This window comes from Mustela erminea, chromosome 6 (genome assembly GCF_009829155.1).
Source record: "Mustela erminea isolate mMusErm1 chromosome 6, mMusErm1.Pri, whole genome shotgun sequence".
Classification (NCBI taxonomy): Eukaryota; Metazoa; Chordata; class Mammalia; order Carnivora; family Mustelidae; genus Mustela; species Mustela erminea.
In genome coordinates this window covers 16,565,860-16,581,679 of record NC_045619.1, presented here as the reverse complement: position 1 = coordinate 16,581,679, position 15,820 = coordinate 16,565,860, and the positions used below count along the sequence as shown (strand labels likewise).

Genomic DNA, 15,820 nt, shown 5'->3' with positions numbered 1-15,820 from the left:
ATAGAGCATATCTGAGAGAAGCGACAGTAAGTGCCAAAGTCCTGAGACGGTTTAGCATTTTTGGGAAATAGGGGCCAGAATGGAAGGGTTAGTAAAGTCCTGAGTTGTAGGGCAGGACATCGGAACAGCACAAGGGGCAAGATCACACAGGGCTTTGCTGACCACATAAGAAATTTGAATTTTATTGAGATGGAAAGCCATTGTAGAGTTTTCAGAAAAGAAAGGATATGTTCCAGCTTAGTTTGAAAAGAACCACCAGCACTGCTGCTATGTAGATAAGAGATTAGGAAGCAGGATGCTGAAGGTGGAAGGAGGGAGGTAAGGGAGTTTTGCATATTACAGAGGGGTAGGCAAGAGATGTGGTGCTTTGGAATAAGGTCAGAGCCATGAACGTTCTGAAAGTGGACCTGTTATAATTTGCCCATTGATTAGATATGAAGTATGAAAGAAAGACAGGAGTCAGGAATGACTTCAGGACATTTTGCCTGAGCAGTTGAAAGGATGGAAATGTCAGTTTCTGAGATAGGAAATATAACAGGGTGATTTTGACTTAAACATATTAAATTAAAAGTTCTTCTTAGTCACGTGGGCATAGGCATTGGATTAAAAAACCTGGAGGAGTAGTGCAGGCTTGGAGATGTAATTTGGAAGCATCAAGTAAAGATTTCTTGATATCATTTCCCTTTGCATGTATAGCGGTGGCAAGGGAGGAAAGAGAGAGGGAGGCACTCAATGTAATGAGGAAGAAATTATTGACGTAGAAATTTCAAAGTATTCGTTTTTTTTTAAAAGATTCTATTTATTTATTTATTTATTTATTTATTTATTTATTTGACAGATCACTAGTAGGCAGAGAGGCAGGAAGAGAGAGAAGGGGAAACAGGCTCCCTGCTGAGCAGAGAGCCCAATGCGGGGCTCTATCCCAGGACCCCGAGATCATGATCCAAGCCGAAGGCAGAGGCCTAACCCGCTGAGCCACCCAGGCGCCCCTATTTGTTTTTTAAAAAAGTAGTCAACATTTAATGAATTTGTTCATCAGATGTCAGTCACATATAATTTTTTCATAGCTGTGTTTAAGTATATGTATTTATATTTTAGGCACACAAATAATGTAAGTTTTACTTTTATAGAGTAAGAACTAAAGTAAAACAGACAAGAATCCTTTGATACTTAAGAGTGGTAAAGCCATGCTGTGAATGACTGTATTCCTGACTTTTGGAGTTTAGAACTATTTGTATAAATATCTAATTTGTATGTGTGTATCATTTTTAAGGTAATGCTATGGGCTATATACGGATGATAAGATCCGGCGGCCTTCACTGTAGCAGCAATGCCATTAGGTATGGATGCAGACATCACTTTTGCCTTGCTTATGCCATATAAAAGTTTTATGTCCTTTAATTTATCTTTATTGTGGATGATATTGTGAAGAAGTTTTTCTTACTGATATATTTTGATTTAAAATATGGGAAAAAACCATTAATTCTACTGGTTAAATTTTTTTCTTAAAGTTTAAGACTATAGCAGATCTTTGAAAATCTTTATTTCTCCTAAAGTTATGGTTAACTTATCAGTACAGTTTCTGAATGGTTCTAAAGATTACATGACTTTAAGGATTAAAATTTGGTTATTCATATCTGAAAGTCAATTTTGGAATTAAATTGGTTATATTAATAATATGACTAAAATGGGAAGTTCTTTCCAAATATATGGTTGAAAATTTAGAGTCTTACAATACCGCTTTCATATCTATGTCAGTTGTACATATTTAACTTAATAAAATTATTTCCCAAATTCTTAGATTTGTGCCTGATCTTGAAGATATTGTAAATTTTGAAGAATTAGTGAAAGAAGAAGGTCTAGCAGAAGAAACATTAAAAGCAGCAAGGTACTCTAATTTGAAAATAATCTAAATTTGGAGATTTAAAAAGTCTATATATATTTTTTTTTCTTTTTTTTTAAGATTTTATTTATTTATTTGACAGAGATCACAAGCAGCAGAGAGACAGGTGGGGTGGGGTAAAGCAGGCTTGCCGCTGAGCAGAGAGCCCAATGCAGGGCTTGATCCCAGGACCCTGAGATCATGACCCGAGCTGAAGGCAGAGGCTTAACCCATTGAGCCACTCAGATGCCCCTAAAAAGTATATTTTTATAATAAAAACATTTTAAAGGGAAGATTAGATGGTAATATACATATACTGATATTTTTGAGTTTTTATTATACAAGTTATGGTCTCAGTTTATGAGATACAGTTTTTTAAAGACTACAGTATTATGAGATTTTTCCAACTTCATTAAAAAGGAATCTTCTAGAACATGGTAATATGGTAGCCTCTAGCCACTATGGCTGTTGAGCACCTGAAATGTGACTAGTCTAAATCGAACTGTATTGAAGTATAAAGTATATAACTAATTTTGAGGATTTAGTGTAAAAAAAAAAGGCAAATATCTCCTTAATAAAATTCATTTCACTGTTTAACTTTTTTTATATTTGTTTGCCAGCACAGTTCTAGAATACCAGTCCTTCATTTCACGTAATCTAGGGTAGCATTGTCCAGTACAGTAGCCACTACCTCATATAGCTGTTGAACACTTGAAATGGGGCTAATGGTATGAGGGAACTGAATTTAAAATTTTATTTCATTTAAATTTAAATAACTGATGGCTATCTTATTGGACAGTGCAGATCTACACACTTGAGTAGTGAGTTTGGAACTCAATTTAAAAGTTGAGAGAGGCATGTAGAATTGTTAAGAAATTAGAAAACTGTAAATTTCATTATTAGTTATTGTAATAGTTTTTTGACTCAGGCAGGAAAGGGCACCCCTAGACAAAGTGGAGACAGTTTGACTCTCAAAAAAGTAATGGCAGGGGTACTTGGGTGACTTAGTCAGTTGAATGTGCAATTCTTGACTCAAGTTATGATCTCAGGGTTGTGGGATCACGCCCCTTGTCAGGCCCTGAGCTCATTGGAGAGTCTGTGTAAGATTCTCTCTTTCCCTCTGCCCCTCCCCGACTCGTGCACTTTGATGCTGTCTCTCAAAAAATAAGCTAATAAAAAAAAATGATAGAAATTGATTATAATACATTATATAAAAAAATCATGAGCCCTACTGGTAGTAAGAAAGGTGAAGAGCAGAACTTTTTGTAAAAAAGTTTGTTTTTTACAGAAGAATGCCAGCTAATAGGTGCAGAAGGGATGAGAAAATCTAGGGAGAAGTCATTGTTTTGCAACCACCACTATAATGCTTGAAACCAAAAATCATCAATGAAACAGTGTTGGAGAACAGAGTATTCATTCACTACCGGAAGATTATCCCACAAATTGCTTAATATCCAACCACAAAAGGGAAAACTATCTTTAGAGAGATTGATGTATTGCGCCAAGCGATCAAATATGGCATCACCAGTTAACAAGACACACTGATATTATGGAGCCTCCTGAGGAGTGTAATAGCAAGCACCTATGTTGTGTTCTTGCCAGAAAGGTTTACTTTGAATTTATTATGAGGAGACTGAGACACTCAGAGTGTGGGGTGTTCTATGAAACACCTGGCCTAGACTCTTAAAAAATATCACATGTCATAAAGGACAAAAAAAGCCAAGAGACTCTTCTAGAGTCTAACTGAAGAGACCAGATGACCAAATGCAGTGGGTAATCCTTAGTCATATCTTAGATAGGAAAAAAAAAAAAAAAGAAAGAAAGAACATTTGGGGGATAATTGGGGAAATTGGGAGTTTGTGTACATTAGGTAATACTGTATTTTACTTAGGGATGTAATGATACATTGTGGCTTTGTAAGAAAATGTCTTGGTTTTTAACAGATTCATATTAAGGCATTTGTGGGCTTAATGACATGATATCTGCCAACTTGAAATGTTTTGGGCAAAAGAAAATGTGGCAGGTGTTAAATTGTGAATGTAGGTGAGGGGTAAATAGGTGTCTAGTACACTATATTTTAACTTTTCAGTAGGCCTAAAACTTTTTTAAATGAAAAGAAATGGAAAATGTGTGTCCATATTTATGAGAATAAGGCCCCAACACAAGATTTGGTTTGAAATAGTCTATTAGATAGCTTAGTTTTTTGCCAAATTAAATAAGTCATGTACAGGTAATAATGTATTTAAAGTGCTGTGCACTGAAATGATTAGTTTGTGGCTTGTACGTCAAAGAAGATTCTCTCGTGCCTTTGTCCCACCTCCCCACCCTCGCGCATGTGTATACGCGCGCTCTCTGTGTCTCTTGCCAGATAGATAGCCAGCCAGCCAGCCAGCCAGCCAGCCATATCTTCTTTTTGAGAAAGGAACCAGTAAATAATGTTTTTTGTATTTTAGGCATTTGGATTCAGTCCTCAGTGATCACACACGAAATTCTGCTGAAGGCACGGAGTATTTCAAAATGCTTGTAGATGTTTTTGCTCCAGAATTTCGAAGGCCAAAAAATATACATCTTCGAAATTTCTATATCATTGTTCCCCCTCTGGTGAGTATTTTTAGTGATTTTTTTTTTTTCAAAGTTAGAAAATAGGTCCAGTTTCTTTGTAGCAGGAAATGTATATAGACTTTGTTACTTAAATGTGATCTCAGTGAATGCGGCCTAGGAGTTTTACTTAACTAGCTATGCAGAATGAAACTTATTTTACAGTTGAGATGGATTTTTGTTGGTAACTGCTGGAAAAATCTAGTGTTATTTAAATTGCATGTACTCCATTTTACATATATGTGTATATATACACATATATATGTGTATATATACACACACACACACACACACACACCATAATATCTTTGGGCTGATTATACTGTGTAATCATTTTAAGTGATGAATGTAGACTAGTTTCTAATTGTTAAAATATGAAGTTATTTTTCACATATCTCTTAAAAGTATTACTGTTTAAGGACAAGTTCTTTCTATATAGTAGTAAATACTAACATTTAGATGAAATTTTAAGGGCTGCTTCATAATAGTGTGTACTACTCTAATTCTATATAGTTGCCATCTAAATACAGCTCAAGTTACTCCAAATCACATCATAGAGTTGTTGCAATGGGGAAAATGGAGTCAAGAGATTAGAGTGGCATACTAGCAGTAAGAGTTAGGTTTCCCTAAAGATTTCTGTAATGAAACTGTTTTTTAAAAAATTTGTAAATGGGTAGCTCTAAAATCTAAATATCACTAGACAGATGTAACTTTTGATTACATCTACTTTGATCAAGAGTAATAAATTTTCATATTGCTGCCTGACTTGTTAACGTAGTTTCTTACATATTACTGTCATTTTTGTCCTTTGAAAGCAATCGATGGTCTGTGGACAGCTTTTTTCTTTGTAAATGTTCTTTTCTACTGTTTTTTAATATGTTTATTGTTAATGCTCTAGCGTAATTGTTAATGCTTTATCATAATTATATGTTGTAACTGTGATGTAGCAAATATTATCTTTTCATCCTGAAATAGTGTCAAACTGGAGGCAAATCTGTCTTGGTTATACTTTTATAACAGTGTAGTTAACTTAGGGTGACTTGTCATTATATTTCTTTAAGTTGAAGGATGGTGTACTGAAACCAAGTAAACAGCAAATGGGGCGTTAATGGAAGAGTGGGGTGTTGTAGGACAGCTGTCCGAGTTCTATCAGTGATGGGTGGATGGACAGCACTCCAGGGAAGTACAGGACTCAGTTCTTGTGCTTGAGTTTGTTATCTAATTCCAGAAAAGAGACAAACATAAGTGAGCTATCCAAAAAGAACGATTTAAGTAATAGTTGGTAGAGATTTCACAAATCTAATTAATTTCCCAGGGAGTTTTTCAGGCAAAAAAACCGAGACTTGATATTATGTTTCCAGCATAGGCTATTACAGTATCTTTCACAGTGTATCACAATTATTCCTAAACATGTCTCTCTTTACCCTTCTAGTGCTCTGCTATCCATATATAGCTATAAGTGGCTACTTAAATTAACTCAAATTTTATAAAATAAAAAAAATCTAGTTCCTCTGTTTTGCTAGCCATATTTCAAGCACTCAGTGACCATATATGGCTAGTGGCTTATTGTGTTGGACAATACAGATACACAGTATTTCTATCATTGATGAGAGTATCAAGAGTATGGACTCTTTGATGGTATTGATTTTTTTTTAAAATCATAATTACTTAATTTAGCCTGGAATATAGTAATCTTTAGTAAATCTTTGTTGAATAGATGATAAGGTATTTTGTAGGAGTTGTTTTTAGGGAAGCATTTTTTGGGGGAATTCATTTATCCAAATGACTACTAATTCTTTTTAACCATAAAGAATATGATAAATAGTATTTTAGAATGAAGTGGCTCCAGCTTTCACTTAAAGTATGACTTTGGACAAATTACTCAGCCTTAAACCTCAGTGTCCTCATATATGAGACACCGTGCTTGGGGTACGTGGTGATTGGTGATTAGGGGAGTGCTTGTTAAAGGACTCAGAAACAAGAGCCATTAAAAGATACTGGTACAGATTGTGATCTCCCAGGAGTCTATTTATATGAGGAAGATGTCTAAAATCAAAAGGACAGGGACCTAGAAAAGATCCTGTTTATAACTTCTGAAATGTCTGTTTTAAGAACGAAATTCTGAAGATACTTCAGCACAGTTGTTTCTCTAATATATCTTTTCAGACCCTCAACTTTGTAGAGCATTCCATTAGCTGCAAGGAGAAATTGAATAAAAAAAATAAAATTGGAGCTGCTTTTACTGATGATGGCTTTGCCATGGGTAAGCTTAATGGAATTGTTTTTCCATTAATTTTATGTTCACCTATTATAATGGATTTTTAGAAACATTTGCTTAATAAGACTGTGTGCCCTTTGTAGATTTGTTTTTCCTGAGCAGTGTTTACTCTTTATTTTTTAACTGGGTCATCTGATTAGTAGTTTCCATTATTTTATAACTATCATTCATTCTCCCTTGATATTGCTAATCACTTAGTCTGTTGGACCTAATATTTAGACTGTGTCGTTGTGGTGGTTTTGAGTTTTCTCATCTTGTGTTGAGTTTCCCTGTAGCTTCCTCAGCTGCTGGCTATTTAGCAATGGAAGTCTTTCCCCAACCTTCCATTCATGTTCTAAGTGACCTTCATAGCCTGTTTTGTTTTGTTTTTTTCCTTGATTGGCTTATTTTTAGTTTTTTATACTTTTGTATCTTTTTTTTCTTTAAAGGAATAGAATACAACTTTTGAACTCTCTATAATTTAGTTTTGGTTTTGCTGATCACTGTAGGTGTGGCTTACATATTGAAGCTTTTGGATCAGTACCAGGAATTTGACTCACTTCACTGGTTCCAGTCTGTTAGAGAGAAGTACCTGAAGGAGATAAGAGCAGTTGCTAAGCAACAGAATGTGCAGTCAGCTAGTCAAGATGAAAAACTATTGCAGACCATGAATCTCACTCAGAAGCGCCTGGATGTCTGTCTACAGGTAGAGGAGAGTAGTAGTCAAATCTGCTTGATATCTGAAAAAACAAATCCTAAACCCCCTTTTAAACAAGTGAGATGAATAGTGGTAATTATGTTTTTTAAAAAATGGCATTTGGAAACCATTTGATTCCATATTAAAAATGGATGGGATTATTTCGTTGAGTTTCTTTTACTTTCTTTTTTTAATATTTTATCTGAGAGAAAGAGAGCAGGAGCCAGGGGGAGGGAGGGAGAAACAGACTCCCTGCTGAGCAGGGAGCCTGAGCTGGGGGTCTGTGCCAGACCCAGAGACCATGACCTGAGCCGAATGCAGCCGCTTAACCAACTGAGCCACCCAGGTGCCCCAGCTCAGTTTCTGTATTTATGATTTACACTAAAGCTCTTTAGAAGTTATATAGATCTCTAATAATTTTAATATTTTGCTATAATGTTTTCAGCCTTTATTTTACTTTTTTTTATTTATTTAGGAATTTGAATTGCTCTATTTTTCACTGAGCAGTGCAAGAATTTTCTTCAGAGCAGACAAGACTGCAGCTGAAGAAAACCAAGAAAAGAAAGAGAAAGGTCAGTGAGTGGCTTAAATTTGGAAAGGCAGTAAATCTTTCTTTAATAATAGCCACAAATGTGGTAGTCAGAATCCCAGCTTCCTTTTCTTTTTGGAAAATAAGAAATACCTTAAAAAAAAAAAAGTACAGCCTACATGGATAATTTGTGAAACCATCAAGAAATTTACATTGTTTTTACATTTCATTCTGGGGTAACTTTTTATTCATTTTCATCTTTTCTTAATTTAAATAAAATGTAACAAGTTTAGATTTTCTTTCAGCCTTCAACTTGTGTCTGACAGGAAGGAACCAATTAGGAGGAACACTAAGTGTTTTCTGAAGGCAGAGCTGTTGATAGCTAGACACAGACTGAATGAGGTGGGGCAGGTGACTGAGGAGGTAGTAAAGCACTTGGGGCTCTGTGTAGTGTCGTGGTTCAAGGCCTTCCGCCCTCCACCATAGCCAGAATCAGAGCGCAGTGTAGTCCTGATAACTGATTGTCATATCCATGTATTCTTTGTAGGATGATGTAAATTGCTTATTTCATACTAAGGACTCACATGATACATTTCTCTCAGATAAAAAATTTAGGAACAGTTGTCTTCCCTGAAGAATGGATATTTCTTCTTTTCTGTTCCAGAAATTATTTAACTTAGGTTTTCCTCTTTGCTCGGAAGCTCAAAACTAGGTACAGCAACTGAGTTGAGTTTTCATGTTTGCCCTTTTTCCTGTTCTCTTGTATTTAATAAATCAAGGCATAAAACTTAATATTTCATAAAATGTTTTATTAATCTTATTTTGTTAAATTTTAAAATATGTATATATTTTACACTAAATAGATGTGATTCTCTTGGGTAGACCACTTATATCAATTAACGTATTCCCTGATAATGTTGCATAAATTAAATATTATGTTAATAATTAGGATATGCAAGCATTTTTGGAGTCTAGACTAAGTAATAATCATGTGCTTGAAAGTGATTTCATGCTGGTACCTGGAAGTTGTTCAGTATTTCTTACATGAAAAAAAAAAAAAATATATATATATATATATATATTCTGTTTAGGTCATTTTCTAAAGCTAAGGTAAATTGGAAGAATTTGAGTGAGTTGATCTAAATTTTGGGGAAAGTCAGGTATTGCTTAGGTTCTGCTTAGGTGTTTTCCTGCCAGAAGCTTATCTCCAGCTGAGCTTATTGGGAAGACTGTGCAGGTGGCTTAGATCCTTAATTTCAGGCCTCAGGCCTTAAGACAAACCTTTCTGTCTCAGTGGAACTCCTTGCTTTGGACTATTTTTAATGAACTCTGTGATCCTGGTTGATGCATTTCACCCATGTGTTTGGGTTCTTCTGTTTTAGGACTCTGTCTTAGCTAAAGTTGCTCAGATGTGTACTCAGAGTTGCAGGAGACATGAGATAGTTTTCCTCTGTTGATGAAGTATATGCATGTGACATTTTGCACAAAAACACCCAGGAGTTCATTTTATATAATTACTGTAAAAACCTGCTTTAAAAAATAAGTTATAAACCCAAATGGAAAGTTATTTATTCTGGACAATTTTTTAAAATTATTTACTTATTTGACAGACGGAGATCACAAGTAGACAGAGAGGCAGGCAGAGAGAGAGAGAGGAGGAGGAGGAAGTAGGCTCCCCACTGAGCAAAGAGCCCAATGCAGGGCCTGATCCCAGGACCCTGGGATCATGACCTGAGCCAAAGGCAGAGGCTTTACACTGAGCCACCCAGGTGCCCCTATTCTGGACAATTTTATATGTGAATTTGCAGTAGTGTTTCTGTCAGTAACAGCAGTGCACTGTAATAATAGTGATTTGTTGGCCTGACTGGGAGAACTAGCCAAGAGGCAGCATGCCTTCAGCTGTGTGTGAGACTCCACCCCAGAGGCAGTTGTGATTTCTCACAATTCCGTACCCTTAGTAAGTACTGGTCAGAACATTACATTTGCAATAGTTACTTAGATTTCTAAAAAATTAAGGTAAATAACTCAATATACTTTAGGGAACTACTATTAGGGAACTATTTGGTAGGTGCCCATTTTCTTAATTTGAAATTTAGCAAGGCAGTCCTTCTCAATTTTTACTTAATTCATTTAAAAAAATAAACATAAATCTTTCCATTGTTATTTTTATCCATGCTTCCAGAAGAGACAAAAACAAGCAATGGAGACCTGTCCGAGAGCACTGTGTCTGCAGATCCTGTTGTCAAATGATATTGATGGTATGTGTTGCCTGTCTGAGATCGTCAGGATCGTGTCAGTACTGTTACGGGTGAAATGATGTTAATGAGTTAATGAAGAAGTGTTTCCTGGGCCACATCTCTGGTAATCGGTGGATGTTCAACTCTTTAAAGCAGTTCTTCAAAGTGAAGTCTATTCTTCTTCCAAAGGCTCTCTTTACGTTTCACAAGTGGAGAATGAGGTTTTAAATGCGATTTTTGCCTGGACTTTAGGCTGGCAGAATATGCCTGTGGAGAGTTATCTGAAGTGAAGCCATGGAAGGGCCACTTTGCATTCCTGAACAGCTGCCTCAGATCTCTTGTAATCTGTGTGAGGGTTTTTCATTTGTATTTGCATAGGTCTTGGATCAATTTTTGTCTTAGTAATTGGAAATTCAATGCATACACTATGTACAGCCAGCAAATACATGTTTAAACAAAATGAATGAAGTCTGAAATTTATGAAGCATACATACCAATATTCTTACAGCAGGAATATTTAAAGATGGTTTTGATAGTAGAGGTGAGGCACAAGTATGTTATGTACCTTCAGTGTACAGTGTAAAGTTGATTCATTGTTAATTTCATGTGACTTACAAGAGCTGTTATTGTCTTTGATAAGACATTTTATAACTAGTTTACATTGCTTTGAGAACAGGTAACCTCCAACAACTGCTTTAAATTGAAGATTTACTTAATACTCAAAATGAAAGAAAATTCAGAGAAAGCCATAGAGTCCTGCTTGAAGCTTCAATTTTGGTTGAAGGCAGTACATATGATATGAGAGAGAATTATATGGATTTTTATTTCTACATCCAAACTCAGGTTTCTTCTACATTAGGCTGAATTGAAATCTTGGTGATGGTTTGGGCAGACTTTTTCTTTAAACCAAGCATAATCTAAGACACCAGATTAAGCACTGTGCAGGCTTTTAAAAAATTACCACTGTGACAATAAAGTTCTAATAAATCATTTACTGATTTAAAAAGTACAGTAAGATTTTGAATAAATTTAGTTCCTGGCAAGCTACTAGCTTTATTTTTGTAAAGATTACGTCATTTAATAATTATATGGTTAATCATGACCTATAATCTTTTAATATGATACAGTGATACTTTTAGAATGGAAACAAAGTACACATAATACTAACATCATTTGGGAAAACTTGATTTTTCCATTGCACTTGCCTGTTAAGCATTTCTTCGGGTATATCCTGTAAGATTCTAGCATTTGATTTCCAGCTTTTGGAATAGGTGTACAGTGCCCTATCTGTATTAATTGGTTACTGGCAGGGTAACTTTCCCAGCCCAGGATAAACACTTGCACTGTTCTGAGTCAGAAGAAACAGAATAGGTAGGAAATGTTTTTTGTTTATTATGTAAACATGACTTAACAGAATTCTATACAATGGATGGATTAAAGGCATTTAATATTTCTAATTCATACTAACTGTAGAAATGGCCCTAAAGCATGCTGCATAATTAGTAATTTATATTTTCATTATTATAAACGTTTATATTAATGATCTTGCTTTGATTGCATCAAATTCGTCACCATTTCATAGCAACGATATTGTTCTTTCTGTTTTTTTTTTTCTCTGACTTCCCTAAAATAATCTCCTTTAATACGGATAGAAATTGCCACTGGAAGAGAATCCAGTGTCTGTATTCATTATCCCCACATATCAGTTATTATCGATTTTATGAATACCATATAGAGTTCATATGCTAACTCCATGGATATGTACAATTAAGAATAAAGTGATAGATAATTATTTTGCCATTCATTCAAAATAATGTCACTGCAGTCTGCATAAGTCACACATATTTGAAATAAAATCTCTGGAAAAATTAAGCATACTTAAATGTTATTTAAGTGCAGAACAATAGGGCTTGAGTGTTTCACACCAGTTCATCCACACATTTAGATGATGGTTTTCTTTGCTAGCATATTATTGTTAAATATTGTTTTCAGACATACTGTAATTTAAAATTAGTTTGAACATTTGTTGTAAATTCACAAAAAAATTCAATATTCAAATTCTCAGGAATTAAGGACTAACCATAACTTTGTCAGTTCTAATTAAGTTTTGTAAAGGATGGCAAGTTTGTTACCTCACTTGAGTGGGGCGTCCCCTCCCCTAATTCTAAGAAAATATAATATGTATAATAAAACATTAATAAATACAATTTCAAAAATTTACTTCCCCTGGATGTTTATGTTCAAAATTGAATGTCTTATACCAGTACTTCTTAACATTAACCTTTTTGGAGTTCCCTTTAATAAAATATAGGGAATCTATTTCTAAAAAAAATCCTTGTGTGTACATAGCCAGAAATTTCAAGTATAAAATTGGTATTGGTTCCTCTTCGTGTATCCCAGGTGAAGAACTCATACTTTCCTTTGTACATTTTTGATCCTTCTGTTGCTTGCTATTTTCAAATAAAAAGAACCCATATGAATGTTTAATTTTAAATCCTTATCCTGGGAAGGAATCCTTGGTTTACAGTGTTTAATGTTAGAAATAACTAGTGCCATTTGCAGAACATGAGTTGAATTGAAATGGCAATAATAAATGGGAGCCTTTTAAATATTACACTAGAGATAGGAGACACAAGCCTTTTAAATACGGTTGACCCTTGAACAGTCTGGATTTAAACTGTGTGGGTCTGCTTACATGCAGTTTTCAAAAATAAATACAGTATAGTATGATAAATGTGTATTCTCTTCCTTAATATTTTAATAGCATTTTCTCTAGCTTACTTTATTGTATGAACATAGGATGTGATACAGATAACATATACAATATGTGTTCATTGTAAGGCTTCCATCAACAGTAGGCTCTTAGTTAAGTTTTTGGGGAGTCAAAAGTTATATACAGATATCTGACTGCGTGAGGGGTTGGTGCCCCTCACCTCCGTGTTGTTCAAGGATCAGCTGTACTACACTGGAGAAATTCTTCTTGGTAAAGTCTGATTGCTGCTCCTTTACTCATCTGAGGTAATAAATCTGTAAGACTGGGGGAATGATGGGATAATACCATCACATATATCATGTTACTCTTTGATGGATAAATGCAAAAAGATAGATTTTAACCAATTTTAATAATTCTATGTTTTTTCCAGCTAAAGTTTGAAGTTTCATACTGATGTATTCCTTTTAAGAAAGTTTTAACACAATTGCAAGTTTTTAGATGTTAGGAAGACTTAAACATGTTATTAGAGATTTCAGATTAAAAAAAAAAGGAATCCGGAATAAGTGGACATCTTTAGAGATTAAAGGACCATCATGCAGTGAACTCGGACGGTGATGGCAAAGTTAATGCTTAGTTTATACAAAAAGTTCTTCTGTATAGTGTATATGAAGTTGATTTTGGCAAATATACGGCTACTTTGTTTGCTTCTCTTTACTGTAAAGCCCAGTTAACCTGATAGTCTAGTTGTTCCCATTAATGGAGTTACCCTCATCAGTGGAGTTGAAATTTATCTTCGGATCAGTGTAGATGTGATGTCATAATTCTGGGATCATTTTAAAGGGCTGTACATTCTCTATGTAAGGTCTTTGTGTAGTAAAACATTCTTTAGTAATGCCTCCTCTTTTTTTTTTTTTTTTTAATGCCTCATCATTAAGATGGAGGGGGGAGGTTAACACTTTTATATCCAGAAACACCTATCTATATTAACTTTATAGTATTTAATCATTTCAGAGTGGGCACAAAAGATTAACAAGGCATTAGAGATGCTAACTTTAAGTTGATACAATTACTGAATATCAAAATAATCTTCGAGGGTTTATATACTTGATGAGAAAAGCACTTGCAGTCTCTGGTTTGTGCTCTTTGTCACAGAACCGATACAGGCATAGACTTTGGAACCAGACTGATTCAAATCCTGATTTGGTGCCTACCAGCAGGTTCTTAGCCTCTCTGTGCTTCATTTTCTAAGGCATAAAGTGGCCTAATAGTATAAAGCTCATAGACTGAGAGTTGAGTTAATTTGTGTAAAGCACTTTATAGGTCAGGAAACAGGTAACTACTATAAATGCTAGCTGTTGTGATTACTCATAGGCAGAAATGCACTTGTCCTATAATTAACTTTACTCATTACTTTTAGGTGGAAAATTTTGAAGATAAACAGTATGTGACTCTGAGTGGGTCTTATAAAAACTATTCCTTTTTAAATGGCCCAGCTAAGTGTAGCCAGTGGGAGTCTTACACTTCATTTTTTTCTTAATTTTTTAATTTTTATTTTTTTATTAACATAATGATGTTCTGTTTGTTTCAGGGGTAGAGGTCTGTGATTCATCAGTCTTACACAATTCACAGTGCTGACCATAACACATGCCCTCCCCAATGTCCGTCATCCAGCCACCCCATTCCTTCCCCCCTTCCCCACTCCAGCAACCCTCAGTTTGTTTCCTGAGATTGAGTCTTTTATGGTTTGTCTCCTCTCTGGTTTTGTCTTCTTTCATTTTTCCTTCCCTTCCCCCATGATCCTCTGCCTTGTTTCTCAAATTCCACCTTATCAGTGAGATCATATGATAATTGTTCTTCTCTGATTGACTTACTTTGCTTAGCATAATACCCTCTGCTTCCATCTCATTGCAAATGGCAAGATTTCATTTTTTGATGGCTGCATAATATTCCATGCTGTGTGTGTGTGTGTGTGTGTGTGTGTGTGTGTGTGTGTGTGTGTGTGTATACCCCACATCTTCTGTATCTGTTAATGGACATCTAGGCTCTTTCCATAATTTGGCTGTTTTGGGCATTGTGGGGTCATTGTGAGGTGGTATCTCATGTGGTTTTGATTTTTATTTCCCTGTAGCCAGAGTGATGTTGAGTACTTTTTCATGTGTCTGTTGGCCATTTGGATGTCTTCTTTGGAGAAATGTCTGCTCATGTCTCCTGCCTATTTCTTGATTGGATTATTTGTTGCTTGGGTGTTGAGTTTGGTAAGTTCTTCATATTTGGATACTAGCCTTTTATCTGATAGGTCAATTGCAAATATCTTCTCCCATTTTGTCTGTTGTCTTTTGGTTTTGTTGACTGTTTCTTTTGCTGTGCAAAAACTTTTTATCTTAAGTCCCAGTAGTTCATTTTCACCCTGCTTCTCTTGCCTTTGGCAATGTATCTAGGAAGAAATTGCTGTGGCTGAGGTCAAAGAGGTTGCTGCCTGTGTTCTCAAGGATTTTGATGGATTCCTTTCTCCATTTAGGTCTTTCATCCATTTTGAGTCTATTTTTGTGTATAAGGAAATGGTCCAGTTTCTTTTTCTTTTTTTTTTTTTTTTTTTAAATGGTCCAGTTTCATTCTTCTGCATATAGCTGTCCAATATTCCCAACACCATTTGTGGAAGACACTTTTTTCCATTGGATATTTTTTCCTCCTTTGTCGAGGATAAGTTGACCATAGAGTTGAGGGTCCATTTCTGGGTTCTCTGTTCTGTTCCACTGATCTATGTGTCTGTTCTTGTGCCAGTACCATACTGTCTTGGTGATTACAGCTTTGTAATAGAGCTTGAAGTCTGGAATTGTGATGCCACCAGCTTTTCTTTTCTTTTTCAGCATCCTCTGGCTATTTGGGGTCTTTTTGGGTTCCATACAA

The 15,820-nt window shown here is 35.2% G+C and overlaps 1 protein-coding gene across 1 annotated transcript in view; it reads left to right on the top strand.

The window, feature by feature from the left end:
- The window catches only part of WASHC4 (WASH complex subunit 4), a 59,364-nt gene extending 46,944 nt beyond the window's left edge, over positions 1 to 12,420 (top strand). Inside the window, exons 27-33 of the mRNA XM_032346524.1 lie at positions 1,274 to 1,340; positions 1,802 to 1,888; positions 4,336 to 4,483; positions 6,647 to 6,743; positions 7,247 to 7,443; positions 7,910 to 8,006; positions 10,146 to 12,420. Of these exons, the coding sequence (XP_032202415.1) occupies positions 1,274 to 1,340; positions 1,802 to 1,888; positions 4,336 to 4,483; positions 6,647 to 6,743; positions 7,247 to 7,443; positions 7,910 to 8,006; positions 10,146 to 10,213 (761 nt within the window). The 3' untranslated portion in view covers positions 10,214 to 12,420. The remainder of the gene's footprint in view (positions 1 to 1,273; positions 1,341 to 1,801; positions 1,889 to 4,335; positions 4,484 to 6,646; positions 6,744 to 7,246; positions 7,444 to 7,909; positions 8,007 to 10,145) is intronic.
- Positions 12,421 to 15,820: the final 3,400 nt, after the last annotated feature.